The sequence below is a fragment of the Hemicordylus capensis genome, chromosome 1, assembly GCF_027244095.1.
Source record: "Hemicordylus capensis ecotype Gifberg chromosome 1, rHemCap1.1.pri, whole genome shotgun sequence".
In the NCBI taxonomy this organism is placed as follows: domain Eukaryota; kingdom Metazoa; phylum Chordata; class Lepidosauria; order Squamata; family Cordylidae; genus Hemicordylus; species Hemicordylus capensis.
Genome location: NC_069657.1, coordinates 289,357,725 through 289,372,884, shown reverse-complemented (window position 1 = coordinate 289,372,884; position 15,160 = coordinate 289,357,725). Strand labels below are relative to the sequence as shown.

Genomic DNA, 15,160 nt, shown 5'->3' with positions numbered 1-15,160 from the left:
AGGGTTGTCAGCCCTCTTCTCTTCCTCCTCCCCTTTCCTCTCCCTCCCACACCCCTTCACCGTGCCACCTCCTCATAATGTGGAAACTCAACAAGGGCAGCAAAGTTCTCCTGGATGATTCGCCTGAAGAGGAAGAGAGCCGTCTGCATGATTCGCCACCTCCACCATCTTCACCAGCGGCCACCTTTTCCTCAGCACAGGTAAAGACACCAGAGTGCTGACTCTGGATCACGGTATTTTTAGTTCCTTGGCAGGTCCTGGCGCCTATCACCTTCCTGTTCTGTAGGTCAGTCTTCTCCTTCTCCTTTCACCACCCCTTTACCCATGCCAGAATCTGATCTGGCATTATGAGTAATTACTTTCCATTCCCCTTAGATGCCTTAATAATGAGTCTTGTGGCAAGGAGGAATTGGTATGAACTGCTGCTGTTTTCTTACATTCCCTCTGGGTAGCTGTTTTCTTCATTCCCTAAAACTCTTCTTCGCTTGGCCAGCCGTGTTGTGTTAGGTCTGTGTAGGCCATTGACTTCAGGACACTTCCTTTTGTCAGTTTCTGTCTCCCTCCTTAGACACAATATAACTTTTTATTATACGCATTAAAAAACAACCCCAAATGGTCAGTGGAAATCACCTCAACTTAAACATAACAGAAAAGTAGTGCATGTTGGAGGGGAGTCCATACAACTGTTGAAATTCAACAGTTATAGTTAAGATAATTCAACAGGTATAATTAATGGAGATAATTTGAGATGGAATTTTCCTGTATTTTTAACTATGTTGTTTATCTTTGGGTATATGTAGTTTTGTCTCAAGTTTTCTTTTAAGTTAAAACTACTTATTCTACATAAACCTGAACTTTTAGTAGAATCCACCTAATATATGTTTACGGTAATCAGCATTAATGGAATTAAAGTGTACTTGCACACATTCTTGAAAGCTCTGTCACTTATTGTTAATATTTACTCTTTTTTGTAGTCTTGTATACATCTTCTTTTTCTTCCAATTTTTTGGGGGGAGGAGGGAAGGATATGAAAGAGGGGGAGAAGAAATGTTATAAATATATCAATGAGTGATTTATATCTTTATCTAAAACATATCGTGTTTCCTTTGAAATAAGCCTTGTTGATTTCAGAATCTATTTCACTTGCTCTGAAGTAAGTGGCTTAGGAGTGTAACTTAAATTTTATTATTATAAATACTTCACCAGGGTTTCTAGTGGAATAGTGTTAAAGAAGTCAGTATAAAAACAGACTTGTAGTTGTAAATTTCTTCAGTGCAAAGCTTAAAGAATGCTCAGTACAAAACTTTTAAAGAAATGTTTTATATTTAAAACTTTTTGTGGCAAGATTGGTAATATTCTATAAGAGCCTGGAGTTAGGTTATTCTTTGAAAACAGATGAAGATTATTGATGAATTAAGAGAGATTTATCCGAATCTTGATTTAACCATTTAGGTTTCTGTTCTTGCTACAGTTCTTATTTTTAATTATCATGGAGGATATGTAGCAAAGCAGTGTCAGTATGAAGAATCAGGATAATGATAAGTCAACAGCTGGGAGACTGAACTAATTACCTGTGCACCCTTGCTGCACTCCAGAGAAGGCTATTCATGCATAGGTTTTCACCACATATCACTCGCTGGATCAAGAACTGTGGATGTGAAAGGGGTACACACCTGAATGTGCATCCAGATGTGAATGTTAGCTATCCAAGATTCCACTCTGATGGATGCTATCCACATTCTGATGCAACTAGCCTCACATTACTACAAATGACAAGATCTGGATCAGAGTGCCTTCCTGCTGCTGCTGCTGCTGAGTAAAGTATTATCTTCTTTAGGACTTACTGAGCATTTTCTTTTGAGAAAGACCCACTGAGTTAGTAAAACTTACTTCTGAGTAAATTCACATAGGATCATGCTGCAGATCCTTTGCAAAATAACTGTTGTAGTGCTGCAGGTTTGAGATGTTACAGGAGCTGTGAAATTATTTTTGGTCCTGTTGTGCAGTCTGTTAAGGAGTTTTCTTTTTCTAATCCCTGTTTATATCTTTAGTTCAGGTGTATTTTGGATGTCTGAGCAGCCTCTGAGCAGAGTTGGTTTATTAACAACTACAGCGTACTCATTTCCATGCACCTCATCCTAGACTGTGCTGAGCAAATAGTCTGAACATAATGGTTTGGATTTATTGATAAAAGTAATGTATTAGATTACCTTTTTGATGGTCTAATCCATGACCCAGTTAAGGCAAAATGTGTTTTGATTTAAGCAGATTTAGTCCAGATTTGGCTGCCTCTAGAGATGTTGTAATTAATTTTCTTGAATTCAGTTACTTTTGAAGGTTCTTTAAATGAAAACCACTCAAGCAGAAAAATAGACTTTTCTGTTATGTGATCAAATGGGATGGGGGAGGAATTAAAGAAATAGGTTGTCCAAGCTGTCTAATGGAAATGGAATTTTTAAGGTTCTGTTTAATAGTCTTACTGTATTGCTTTTTATCATATACCAGTCTCCTAAATATCATTAATGAACTAGTAATTTGTAAGGGTTGTAAGCCAGAGCAGGTGTACCAATCAATAGCAGTTCTACAGAGGGTTGTTCATACTTACAAATTATACATACTGAAAGCCTATACATAAGGCAGGGGGGGAAGGGGGCTCACTGCTGATTGAGAGTCAAGGAACTCTTCTGTCTTTCTGTAAAGGGGACAGAACTCTCAGGAAAAGATCCCTTTTGTCTCCTCTTCAGGGTACACTGGGGAATGGAAGTCCATCTCATGATCTACAGCACTTTGACTAACGTCAGATGGCGACTTGGCACACTAGCAAGCCATTGTTTGTGGTTGTCATCAACCCATTCTCTTTCCCCAAGTCCTCTGGCATCTGCAAAGGACTTAGAGAGAGATGTAGAGACAGTAAGAAACAGTGAAAGCCTCTCCTGTTGCTTAGAAGGGACTCTTTCTCAAAAATGGTAGTGGAAATAAGACCTCTAAGGAGGATCTGTAAGTTGCCTGGGTGTGCTAGAGGACTGGAGGCAGTTGCCCCTGGTGAGTTGAGAAGTGAATTTATGGGTGTCTGCTAATGCTTTTGTGCATCAGGCAAATGGTGCTCCTCTAGGAGGCAGAAATCCTTGACTGGCCTTTTAGGAATTATTACTGAATTATGTTATCCTTAGCATTCTGGTATCCCAAGTACTCTGAGTGGGTGAGAGAGTTGTTCTCCTTCCATCCAGAAGAGATGACTGTACTTCAGGAAGCAGGAAAGGAAAACTGGAAGAGAGGCCAGTATGCTGTGTAGAGGCAATTCATTATGCCATTTACATTCTACTTGTTCTCTCCTTGGGATACAAATGTTTTTGAATTAAATTTTGCATTTGCAGGTTGATTTTGAGATGAATTTTCAAAAGCTGTTGAAACTGATATGTCACCTGATTCTAAATATGCAAGCCGGAACAGTTGCTTCTGGTGACATTGTAGCAGCTTTACAACACTGGAGTAGTGTCATGTTTGTGTTTAAGTGTGTTTGCTGTAGTGCAGCACATTTTAGGACTGGGCTCTTAGTCTGCTTAATTATATTTTAAACTGAATGTCTGTTAGCAGAAGTTTAGGACACAGATGGTAGCTTCAGACTTTCTTTCATTTTCTAGATGGTCTCTTTTAATTCTGACGATGGCCCTCAGCCTATTGCTTCCAGTTGGACCTTGGTGGGTTTGCCAGTAGGAAGTGGGTGATTGCAGCACTCTTCTCACTAGGGTGATGATGGCATCAGGCACTCCTCACTCGCAGCAGCACCCTTTGAGTTTCCTTGATGTCCTGACTTTCTGATGTAAGTGGTTGTAGTGACACCATGGCAGTGGGCTGCATTTGGGAAATCAAAATGGTGCTACTGCTCCAGATATGGTGGTGCCCAGCAACAAGGATTGGGACTGGGGAACCAGTGGGAGGTGATGTGGGGCATGCAGCAGCTGTGGGGTTCTGTCATTTGCCTCAGGGTGCTGTATGCTGGCACCAATCCTGCAGCAAGCCACACTGCTTGGCTCAACTGCTTCGGAGACATTCTCAGTGTGTGGATTGTTGGAACATTGAAAATGTGTGCTGTTGATGCTGAGCTCAACAAAATAAGAAGGCAGAGAGTGGTGAGATACAGTCAGAAACAAAACAAGAGCCTTAAGGAAGAAATGGGGAAGAACTGAGAGTTGTGGATGTAGCGAGACTGTGATGAAACAGAGATAATACTTGGAGTGCAGAGAGAAAAAGAGGAGTTTAAGTGAGATGGGAATGCAAGTAAATTTGTGCAGAGGAAGATAAAGAAGAAAACATGCTATTTGGCGCAGAGAGATAGAAGAGAGAGAGAAAATGCTACGGTTTGGAGAGAAAAGGGGGTTCAGAGACACCACAGTGGTTTGGATAATGAAAGAGTTCATTACAGCATGTAGAGAGAAAAGAGAGGATAATGGAGTGGATTAAGAAAGTGCTAAGAAAAGATGGTTTTAAAAATGCCTTTCTCAGTGGTGCATCCCCCTTGAGTTATAAAAATGTAATTGTGTCTCATGGAATTATCTTAAGTTATGCACTCCTGCTCTAAACTATAAACACTTTCCACCTCTGTTCCCTCACTTCTCCTCTTGGGGAAGGTTTTACACTTCATTCTGTGCTTCGCTACCCGTCTACAAAATACAGGCTTACTATGTCAGTTGTGAAGGTTGCATGTGTATGTAAATTGCTGTTTTCTACTTTAAAATATATGGAAATATGCACCCATCTTTCCTAGTTGCTGTGTCCTTGTATTTTGAAAGGGGAAATAGCTGTTTACAGTCATGAGTGCCCTTCACAACTAATGGGGCATGAATGTATTTTGTACTTGAGTATCTGTACTGCATACAGAAGGTGGTACTGTGCGAAAAATCACATTAAGTGAGGATAGAACAACTGTTAAGTGTGTTGATTATGAATTGGGGTGACAGTTCGCTCTCCCCTGCCGGCATCTGTTTTTTCCAAAGTCCATCGGTGCATACCTCCCTGCTGCCCTGTTGTAGGCACGTCGGAGACTTCCGGTCATATCTGGACAACAGGGGCAACAGGGTAATGGGGTGGCAGGGAGGTACACTGCTGCCCCAATGGGCTTTGGAAAAAATGGACGTCGGTAGGGGGAAAGCAGCAGAAGGGGTAAGTGCACCCTCCCCCGCTCTTAAAGTTAGACACCCCCCATAAAGGGCTTCCAAACTGGTTCCATGCACATCCCTAGTAGACAAAGATGTGATTAATCTGTGACGCTGGGAATCATGCCACAGAAGAATGACTCCAGTTTGTCAGTCTCCTGCTTCTGGACAGAGGAACCCTTCCCTCTTCCTAGTCCACCCAGGCTGCCTGCATCCCGGCAAGCTCTGTTCCATTTGTGTGGCCAGACTGTGGGCACGGAGTCGGCATGCTAGTGAAGCTGCAGCCATTGACCACGATGTTAGAGAGGGCGTGCTTAGCGCGATTGTGCCTTTCGACAGTGGTCACCCTCCATCCCGCACCTTTGTGTACATTAAGATCAAAGAAACTGCGCTCCATTGATAAGATCTGAGAGCTCCAGGAATGGGGCTAGATTGGATGTTAAGTCAATGAAAAGGTTCCTTGCGCATGTGTCTATTCTCCTTTTGTTTAAAGTGTGCTTTCCCCAATGCCGTTCCATCCCTTTAAATGCAGGAACATGTTATCCCTGTTGCCAAGCAGCAGTAGGAGAAGCAAGGAGATGGCAGAGGGCGGAGCATCAGCTCTGAGAGGCGACCAGTGAGAAACGCGGCCACCCTAGAATTGATCCATTTATGAGCTGCTCTGAGCCAGCCTTTCTATGGTGGTGGGAGGAGCGTGCGCACAAAACCCAGGCTATAACATTGGCAGAATTAAGATGACACAACGCTGCCTTCTGTCCTCAGGTTTCTGCAGCGAAACGTACTACAAACCGAGGTTCAAATTCAGGTTTGGGAGTGAATCGGAGCCGCAGTTGGGTGACGAAATCACAGTTTAATGCTTTCGGACAATCTCAGTCTCAAACCTCTGACATGTTTACCTCTGGTTTGGCATTATGTTTGAACGGGGCCTTTGTCTTGCCTTCTTTTTTCTGTTGATGTTTCAAGCTGCTTTTAAGTCTTGCATGACAATGTATATTTGCTTTGTAACAGTAATTGTATTACAAGTTGTCAGCCCTTTAAAAACTGTTTGCTTTGGTGTCTGTATACATATGCTTCAACATTTCTATTAAGAACCTTTTGCATCACTGGGTTCTATAGTGCACCTTTTTTGTGTGTGAATGATACATTAGATATGTGAGAATAAAAGATTTAAATTTTCAAAACATTTTCCAGTAATAAAATGTCCACCCATATGAACATTCCTGGGTCCTATGATCACCGTTTCAGGCCCTGGCCTTTGGCCCACATTTGACAAGAATTCTTTTAGTTGATAACAGGACAGGGCTTTCTTAGTGTTAATGCCTCACCTTTGGAACTCCCTCTCTGAGGTGGTCTGACAAGCCTGTACTCTTCTCCTTTGCTTTCCAGTTGGTGATAAAAATTCCTTGATTCTACAGATTCCATAACTGGTAATTTTAGCTGATGATCTCATTGGCTGCTGTTTTATTGTTGTGATTTTAATGGCTATTGTTAACCACCCTGACCGAACTTGTCTTAAGCGGTGGAATATATTTTGAATAGTAGTAATATAATAATTATTCCATTCCAGCCTCCATGCGTGCCTTTTTTATAGGCCAGTCCGGTTTGAGTTTGGGCTGGTTCAAATCGAACTCTATTCAATTCGAATTGGTTCTGCACACCCCTAGTGGACCCCTATCTGGATTTCAGCAAAGCATTTGAAAAAATCATTGGCAATATTCTTGATGACAAGTTGGTAAAATGTGGACTAGATGATATTGTTAGGTGGATTTATAGTTGGTTGAACAAGTGTATGCAGTAAGTACACGTTAATGACTTCATGTCTGGGGCCTGTGCTATTCAATATTTTCATAAATGACTTGAAGGAGGCAGTAGAGAGGATGCTTACAAAATCTGCACACAAGAAGCTGGGAGTGGGGAAACTAACACCTTAGAAAACAGGACCGAGATTCTGCTTGTGTTGGACAGACTCGAATATTAGACCTAAACCAGCAAGATGAAGTGCAACAGAAGCAAATAGAAAGTCCTGCATTTGGGTAAGAAGAATCAGATGCACTGGTACAGGATGAAGGAGAGTTAGCTTGTGAAAGGGACCTAGGTGTCTTAATGGGCAACAAATTGAAAATGAGCAAGCATTGTGATGCAGCTGCTAAAAAAGTAAATGCATTCCTAGACTGCATTAACAGAGGCATAGTGTCCAAAGCAGAAGAAATAAAAGTTCTACTCTATTCTGTGCTGGGCAGACCTCCTTTGGAATATTGTGTCCAGTTTTGGACCTTATATTTTCATAAGTACAGTGATAAATTAGGAGGAGTTCAGAGAAGGGCAACAAAGGGATCTGGAAACCTGTGCTGGGCGGTCCTCCTTTGGAATATTGTGTCCAGTTTTGGACCTTATATTTTCATAAGTACAGTGATAAATTAGGAGGAGTTCAGAGGAGGGCAACAAAGGGATCTGGAAACCAAATCTTATGAGGAATGCTTGAAAAAGCTGAATATGTTTAGCCTGGAGAAGAGAAGATTAAGGAGGGATATGATAGCCAACTTGAAGGGCTGGCAGCTAAAAGAAGGAACAGACTTGTTCTCTGTTGCTGGAATCAATTCAATGAAATTACAGGGAAGCAGACTGGGGCTAGACATTAGGAGGAATGTCCTAACTGTAACCACTGTGACAGTGGAACAGTCTGCCTTATGTATTGGTGGATTCTCCTTCGCTGGAGGTTTTCAAACAGAGGCTGAACAGATGCTATGTAGTTTCCTGCACTGAGCAGCAGGATGGACTAGATTAGAAGAAGACCTTCAAGTTCCCTTCCAACTCCAAAATTCTGTGATTCAAACAGTATTTGGCCCTGATCTGTTATATTCAGTACCAAAAGAAGGGGTTCCAGTTTCTGATTATTCTATAAAATTAATGGAGATCCACTGCAAATAGCATGTTGGCTTTAAAAACTGCTTCTATAAATATTACATGAGGGAGGCTGAGATTGTACTGTAGCTGTGAAAGCTGTCAGTGATGTACCAAACTCTAATATATATATTGACAGGATGTTTTGTTTTGTGTTTAAAGTCAGTGTAATAAGATAAGTCTTGAAAGCAAACTTTAATTTTGCATCTTGAGTGTGAGGCTGCCAACTTGATTCCCTACCCTTAAATTAAAGGAAGGAATAACTAGAAAACCAGTTGAAATTTACTGATGTTTCTCTTTGACCTGTTTTCTTTTGATCTCGTATTATGTTGTATTTAAGTAGCAGGAGTGCAGAGACATGTTTCACATTAATTGCAGCTTAGGTCTGCTTAGTGAATGTTTCATAAGTTGGCCATGCAATTTTAGCTGTATATTAATTAATGTATTTTAGAGTCTTTTATACAATTTTGACACTAGCTTTTATGTTAAATGGAACGTCAAGAGAGACCCCGAGGGAGTGGGAGGGATCAGTAGCTTCCAGATGTACTTTAGTGAGACACATCAAATGAGAATAATGATGTCAGATTTTATAGCGTACAGAACAGAAGACAATAAAGGCTTTAAATAACCTGTTTGGATGGGGAAATGAAGATTGTGAGCATAGTTCAAATAAGGGCTTGAATCCCAGCTTGTGCTCATGGAAGCTCCTCCAGTGAATGGAAGGAGAGTTGTACTCACACAAGACCCCTTCTACTCACTCAAGAACACTTTCCATGATCACTGTGCTCTGAATCATTCATGGGATTGAACCATTCCCAGATTCTGGGAGCACAGCTGGAACTTTGGATCCAGCCCAATGTTACCTGCACTTAAATTCAGTTGAAATCAGTGGAACCTGAATGCTTAAGAGAATACGCAAGTGAAGGTGTGCTTCACCTCCTCTAGATTGCATGCTTTGGTGCTTACCTTAAAAAATAATAGTCTTCCCACAAGCCCTTTGTGATCTCGCTAGAAAGCATTTTAGCACTGATGTACACTTCTTAGCCTGACAATAGCAGGCCCAGAAGATATCTGTAGGAATGTGATAGGTGGGGGGCGGGGGGAATGACTTCAAGCAGAAGTGTTGTGGACAGGAGTAGGCACTGAACCCTTCCATCACTCAGCACTTTTCTCCTGTGTCTTCCTTTCCCCCTCCAATGCAAAAGAGCCTCTTTCAGGAAAAGATGACTTGTGGAACATGCTTCAGGGGAAATGTGCGGGCAAAGGAAGGGTTCAGCATCGCATCTCTCATCTTCTGCTTTTCAGAACCCCCTCATTTTACAGATGCTTGGCAGCACTCCATTTGAAGATACATGAGTCAGTTGGTACTACTGTCATATCTAGTTCTGTCCTAGGGCAGTGTGTGCTTAGTGCACCCAAATCCAAAATCTTTGGTGGATATCCCTGAATTCTACACTCAGAAACAGTGATACAATTTAGGCAAGTTCTTGACTTGTATATTGAATTTTGTCTCAGTCTCCCTATTGTAATGTTACTATAGAATGCTGCTCCTGGAGTTTTGTACAGTGACAAAGACTAGGATTGTGTTACTCTTTTGTTGTATCAGCAACACTGGTTGCTGCAAGTTCATTTCTGGGCACAACTCAATATGCTGGTAATTGCCTTCAAAGCCCTAATCAGCTCAGGACCAAAATACCTGGAGGATGAACTCCTCTGACATGTTTCTTCCCAACTCCTGAGATCATTTGGTGAGGCCCTCCTGTGCATTCCACTGTCTCTGACATGTGATTGGTGATAACCTGCAAGAGGGTTATAGAGACAAGAGGGTTAGAGATAACCTGCAAGTTTTCATAGAGACACCTGTTTTGTGGAACTCCCTGACACAGGAGATCATATTAGCTCCATCTCTGCTGATGTTCTGTCCAGCTAAAAAGCAGTTTTGTTTCAGCAGGCTTTTAAACTGTCTGGTATTTATTAGGGATGTGCTCTAACCATGGTAGGTAAGGACCTACTCTCCTCTCCCGAAATGTGCTCCAACCATGGTTGGAGCACATTTCGGGAGAGGAGAGTAGGTCCTTACCTGCTCTCTGCCACCACATGCAGCTTCCTGCTGGGGCAGTGTGTATCCCAAGAAGCCCCTAGTATTTATATCCTGTTAACACATCTTCCTATGTATTTTATTACCAGGGATCTACAAATTTAAGCTTCACGCACTAGCCAGCCATTACTTGTGGTTGCCACCAATCTCCTATCTTCCCTCACATCTTTTTCTGGCACAGAGGTAGAGAAGTAGATCTTCTGTCATTTACACTAGGAGATGCAGATGGAAAGAAACAGTGGGAGCCCTCTCCTACTGATCAGAAAGGATTCCTGCTCACTGTGCTAGAAATATGGCATCTAAAAATTTAACTGTGGCACCTAGGCTAGGATGTTCAGAGATAGAGATTTAATAAAATGTTTATTTGTCCCAGACAGCACTGTTTCTGTTCAAAGTATGTTACATGTAAAGGGAATAAAGAGAATCCCACCGTTTACAGTGTTGGTCACTAAGTCTGCTAATTTTGCCAAGTGTCCATTGTCTGGCTTCTAAATACTTGGGCTGGCTCTTAGATCCAAATAAAATAGGTCAAGGACTGCATGACTGACTTTCTGCCATATACCATATTTTGGTGATTAAAATTCTTTTTAAAAATTGTTTCTATCGTCTTAAGGTTGTTAACAACAAAATTCTATTTTGAGAATGGAAATACGGGACAGAAATTTTCATATAAAGAAGTATTCTCCCCTATCAGTTAGGCATGTAATCTGAGAACTGGTTTTGATTCCTTTCACTTTTTTTGTACATTCAGCTAGGTTTTGTTGCGCTTGTTGATTCTCTGGCTCTAAAAACGAAGTCTGGTGTTTGAGATCAGATATTTCTGAACATTGGGTTGTAATAGTCGGCCACTGCTGAGAACTTTAGGAAAATATGCTTCATCTTGGAAAGAGATGCTTTATTTACCATGAATTAATTACTTTCCCTAGGACACTTTAATCACCCATTTGTTCTTGCAGTGCATAGTCAAAATGGTAACAGTGCGCGCAGCATTCAGAACTAAGTGACTCAATTGTACTACTCAGGAGTTACTCTATAGGATTACTTCATTTCAGTAGGACTTGGAAATAATTTAGTCTGGATGCTGCCCACAGTGTGCACATGCTTTCTTTGTTTGCACAGGTACAGTTTTAGTCAGGATGTTGACTACTATGTCCAATTATTGTAAAATCTGCTGTATCTTGATGAATGTAGCACAATTAGATTTTGTCCTCCATACTTTATGATATGAGAGTCCGCCCGTTTCTTAGTGCAAATGAAACTATTAAAGTGAACAATCAAACAAGGCTGATTTATTGCTTAACCACAAAAGAAACAGAGGGAGAGTAGACCTAGGGTGTAATTTGTATATATAAAAAAATTGTATGCTTGTTGAATTAATCCCTTGAGTACGTTATGTTTTGCAGAATACCAGTGAAAAGAGCATTTGCATTCCTGTGAAAAAACATTGAGTGCAGTGGAACCATGTAGCCAAAACTGGAAGGTTGTTGCCAAGGTGTTAATCAGGATTTCCCTGTTGCTTGGAAAGCAACCACTAGCTACCTGTTCTTCAAAAGAAGAATGTAGTTTAAAATGTTAGACTATAAAAAAAGAGTGTGTTATCCAGTTAAAAAGTAGGAGGTTAATGTCAAGCTTTACCTATAGTGAAAGTGTGCTAGCATAAGGCAAACTGAACCTTATGTACAAAGAGAGAAAAGAATAGTACCCTGATAATAACTGGAGAAACAAATTAAATATTTCACAGTTGTGTGTAATGATTGATTGATTGATTAAGTGCTATCAAGTCAGTGTCGACTCTTAGCAACCACATAGATAGATTCTCTTCAACTTGGCCTTTAAGGTCTCTCAGTGGTGCATTCATTGTTGTCGTAATCAAGTCCATCCACTTGGTTGCTCGTCATCCTCTTCTCTTTCCTTCAACTTTTCCCAGCATTATGGACTTCTCAATGGAGCTGGGTTTTTGCTAAATGTGTTCAAAGTATGATAGTTTGAGCCTGGTCATTTGTGCCTCAAGTGAAAATTCTGGATTGATTTGTTCTATGATCCATTTGTTTGTTTTCCTTACTGTCCATGGTATCCTCAAAAGTCTTCTCCAGCACCAAAGTTCAAAAGTGTCAATACTTTTTCTATCTTGGTTCTTCAGAGTCCAGCTTTCACATGCATAGAGTGTCATGGGAAAAACCATTGTCCAGATGATTCTAATCTTTGTAGGTATAGACACATCACTGCATCTAAATATCCTTTCCAAGGCCTTCATTGCAACCCTACCAAGTGCTAGTCTGTGGCGTATTTCTTGACTGCTGGATTCTTTACTGTTGACGGTCAATCCTAAAAGGCAGAAGTCCCAATCTATCCCTGGTCCCTAAACTCAAGTACACACATTCAATATGGTCCAATACCCCAACAGGGACCCTGGTAAGGGAAATGTCATCCTTATATACCACAGCCACTCTACCTCCCCGCCCACATCCCCTCACCTGCTCCTCTACAGAATATCCTGGAGGGAGAAGCTGGGACCAAACTGGACCACTAGCTTCCCCCAAGCAAGTCTCAGTAATACATACCAGGTCGGCCCCTTAATCCATAATCAAATCTTGGATGAGCTCTGGCTTATTTTGGACCGACCTGGCATTGCAGAGGAGCAAGGTGAGGCTATGTGGGTTGTTGGCAATGCTCCCTGAGGTCAAAGAGCTGGCAGGATAGCCGGAAGAGGAGACAGCTATTAAATTTCTGACTACCCTTCCCCTGGAACGGCCTGCTGACCTGCCAACGTTACTACTTCTATTCCCCACCACTACCGGTATAGCTGCCCCATAGTCAACGAAGGCACCCCTTGTCTCCCCATCTCCAAACAAACCCAGATACATTACTAATTAACTTCAGCCAAGTCTCAGTAACAAGTGGGCAAACCAGCTGCACCACCAGCTGTGCCGTTGGCGCTCCCTCCGTCTTTATAGGCTCCTCCAAAGAAAACTCAGTCGCCTCTCTCACAGGTGACTCCGAGCTGGGGCAGATGAAAATTAGTGCTCACAGATGGAAATAGTTGGCAGCACTCAGGAAGACGAAAGGGCACAGTGCAGCTACACAGACCGGCCTCCAAGCTGTCCATGCCGAGCTGGGGGAGGGGGAGTGGGTGGCCAGGAGGCTATGAAAAATCTCCAGACAAAGGTCAGGAGACAAGCTGACACAATCCAAGCCCATTATCTTCTTCGCCTCCCTTACACTCCCTACTTTGCTTTAATTAGTCAAAGCAAAGCAAACAAACTCAAAACATTTGGTTTACAGGTACAGTGGTCCCTCGACTTACGTAGTTAATCAGTTCCGAACGGACGTTCGTAAGTCGAAATTTTCGTAGGTCGAAAAGCGCACCCACGGAGGTCTGGAAACATTCGTAAGACGAGGAAACCGCATCTAAAAATTCGTAAGTCGAGGAAGCCAAATCTAAACCGCCAACTACTTCCGGTCTTTTTTGTCGTTCGTAAGTCGAAAACGTTGGTTGTCGAGTAGTTCGTAGGTCGAGGGACTACTGTATAGTTATGGGTGTGGTAGCTCCAACAACTGCAAAAAGTGAAAAAAATTGACGGTCTATGATGATCACACCATGGGGCATGATTATGGATGTCCAGTCTGAGATATTGGATAGGCCTGCAAAATCCTTACTGGAGATAAGTGTTAAAGCACTGTTTAAGAAGAGTTTGATAATGTGGCTCTGAGCATATGGTGAAAGGTTGTTACCAGTGTTCCCTCTAAGGCATGTGTACATGCCTGTGCTCACAAGTTTTTTTTAATGTCTGCTCAGTTAATTTTAGTTCCCGCTCAGGTTGAATCAGGAAGACCCCATTCTGAATGCATGTGTGCACACACTGCCTTGGTACTCCCACCCAAAACAAAACTCATTCCTCACACAGTTGAAAAAAAATAGAGAGAACACTGGTTGTTAACTCAGCAGACAACTACTACAATAATCACAATTATTAAAAGAGGTGACAGTACTCACATATGCTCAAAGAAACATGTCCCAGCTTTTGCTGTTGCCACCAGCCTACACAGGTGGTTGGAGAATGGAGGACCTAACCAAATTCTGTTCCCATGGTTATGATTTTGTAGACCAGACCAATATCTCATCAGATCTCCATGGGGTGAACATAACGGACCATTGAATTTCCTCACTTTTTTGCAGTTCAGCTGGAGCTGCCACATCCATAATTATTCCTGTTAACCAAATTTTGTTGGTGGTGTTTTTGCTTTAATTGAATTTTCTGACTTTTAAAAACAGGATCCCATATATGCACCACACTTAATATTAGCATGTTCAGTACAAGGAAAGTTAAAATACTGCTTTTAGCATTGTCAGACATAATAAAGAGGCAGACATGAGTGCTTTGATTTAAAATATGCCATAATTTTATTTAACATGCTTCAAATAGGCTTGTTTTTAAATTGGTTGCAAGAGTACATTAACTATTGTTCTGTGCTTCCTTACATTAAAAAAGTGACATGTGTATACTTTTTTAATATGGTGTTTTGTATGGGGTCTCCCTCTATACTTTTCTCTTTTCACAAACATTCCATAGAATGTTTTTGGCTGATTCTTACTGAGCACATGTAAATATGACATTACCATATAACCTAATAAGAGTGATTTTCATAATTTATAGAAATTCAAAACACATTTATTTTCACAAATCCATGAAAGGTCCTTGTACAGAAGACAGACTATCGAAAGAGACCTTTCCTGAAGAAATTTAGTCAGCCTGAGCTTCACTGTTAATTAGCAAAAAAACAATCCTCCACATTGTAAATAGTGGGGGTGGGAGACCCGACCAAGATATTGTGGTTTCATGTGTGCTTTTCAACTTTTGCTCCTCATAACGTAATCATTTCACTATGGATTCATTAAAAAATTGACACACTTGTTCAGCAGGCAATTTTGAGCTTTAAAATGCCTGTTCTAGCAATAGTGTAAAAAGAAAGCTTTGAGAAACTGCAGAAGGCATGAAAGTTGGGTGAA

General features: G+C 41.3%; 1 protein-coding gene across 2 annotated transcripts in view; it reads left to right on the top strand.

Annotated features, from left to right (window-relative positions):
- Window positions 1-66: 66 nt before the first annotated feature.
- Window positions 67-15,160, top strand: part of TDRP (testis development related protein) — a 69,891-nt gene continuing 54,797 nt past the window's right edge. The window contains exon 1 of one of the 2 annotated variants that reach the window (XM_053286161.1): window positions 67-200. In XM_053286161.1, the coding sequence (XP_053142136.1) occupies window positions 78-200 (123 nt within the window). In that variant the 5' untranslated portion in view covers window positions 67-77. The remainder of the gene's footprint in view (window positions 201-15,160) is intronic. The other variant, XM_053286163.1, reaches the window with a different exon arrangement.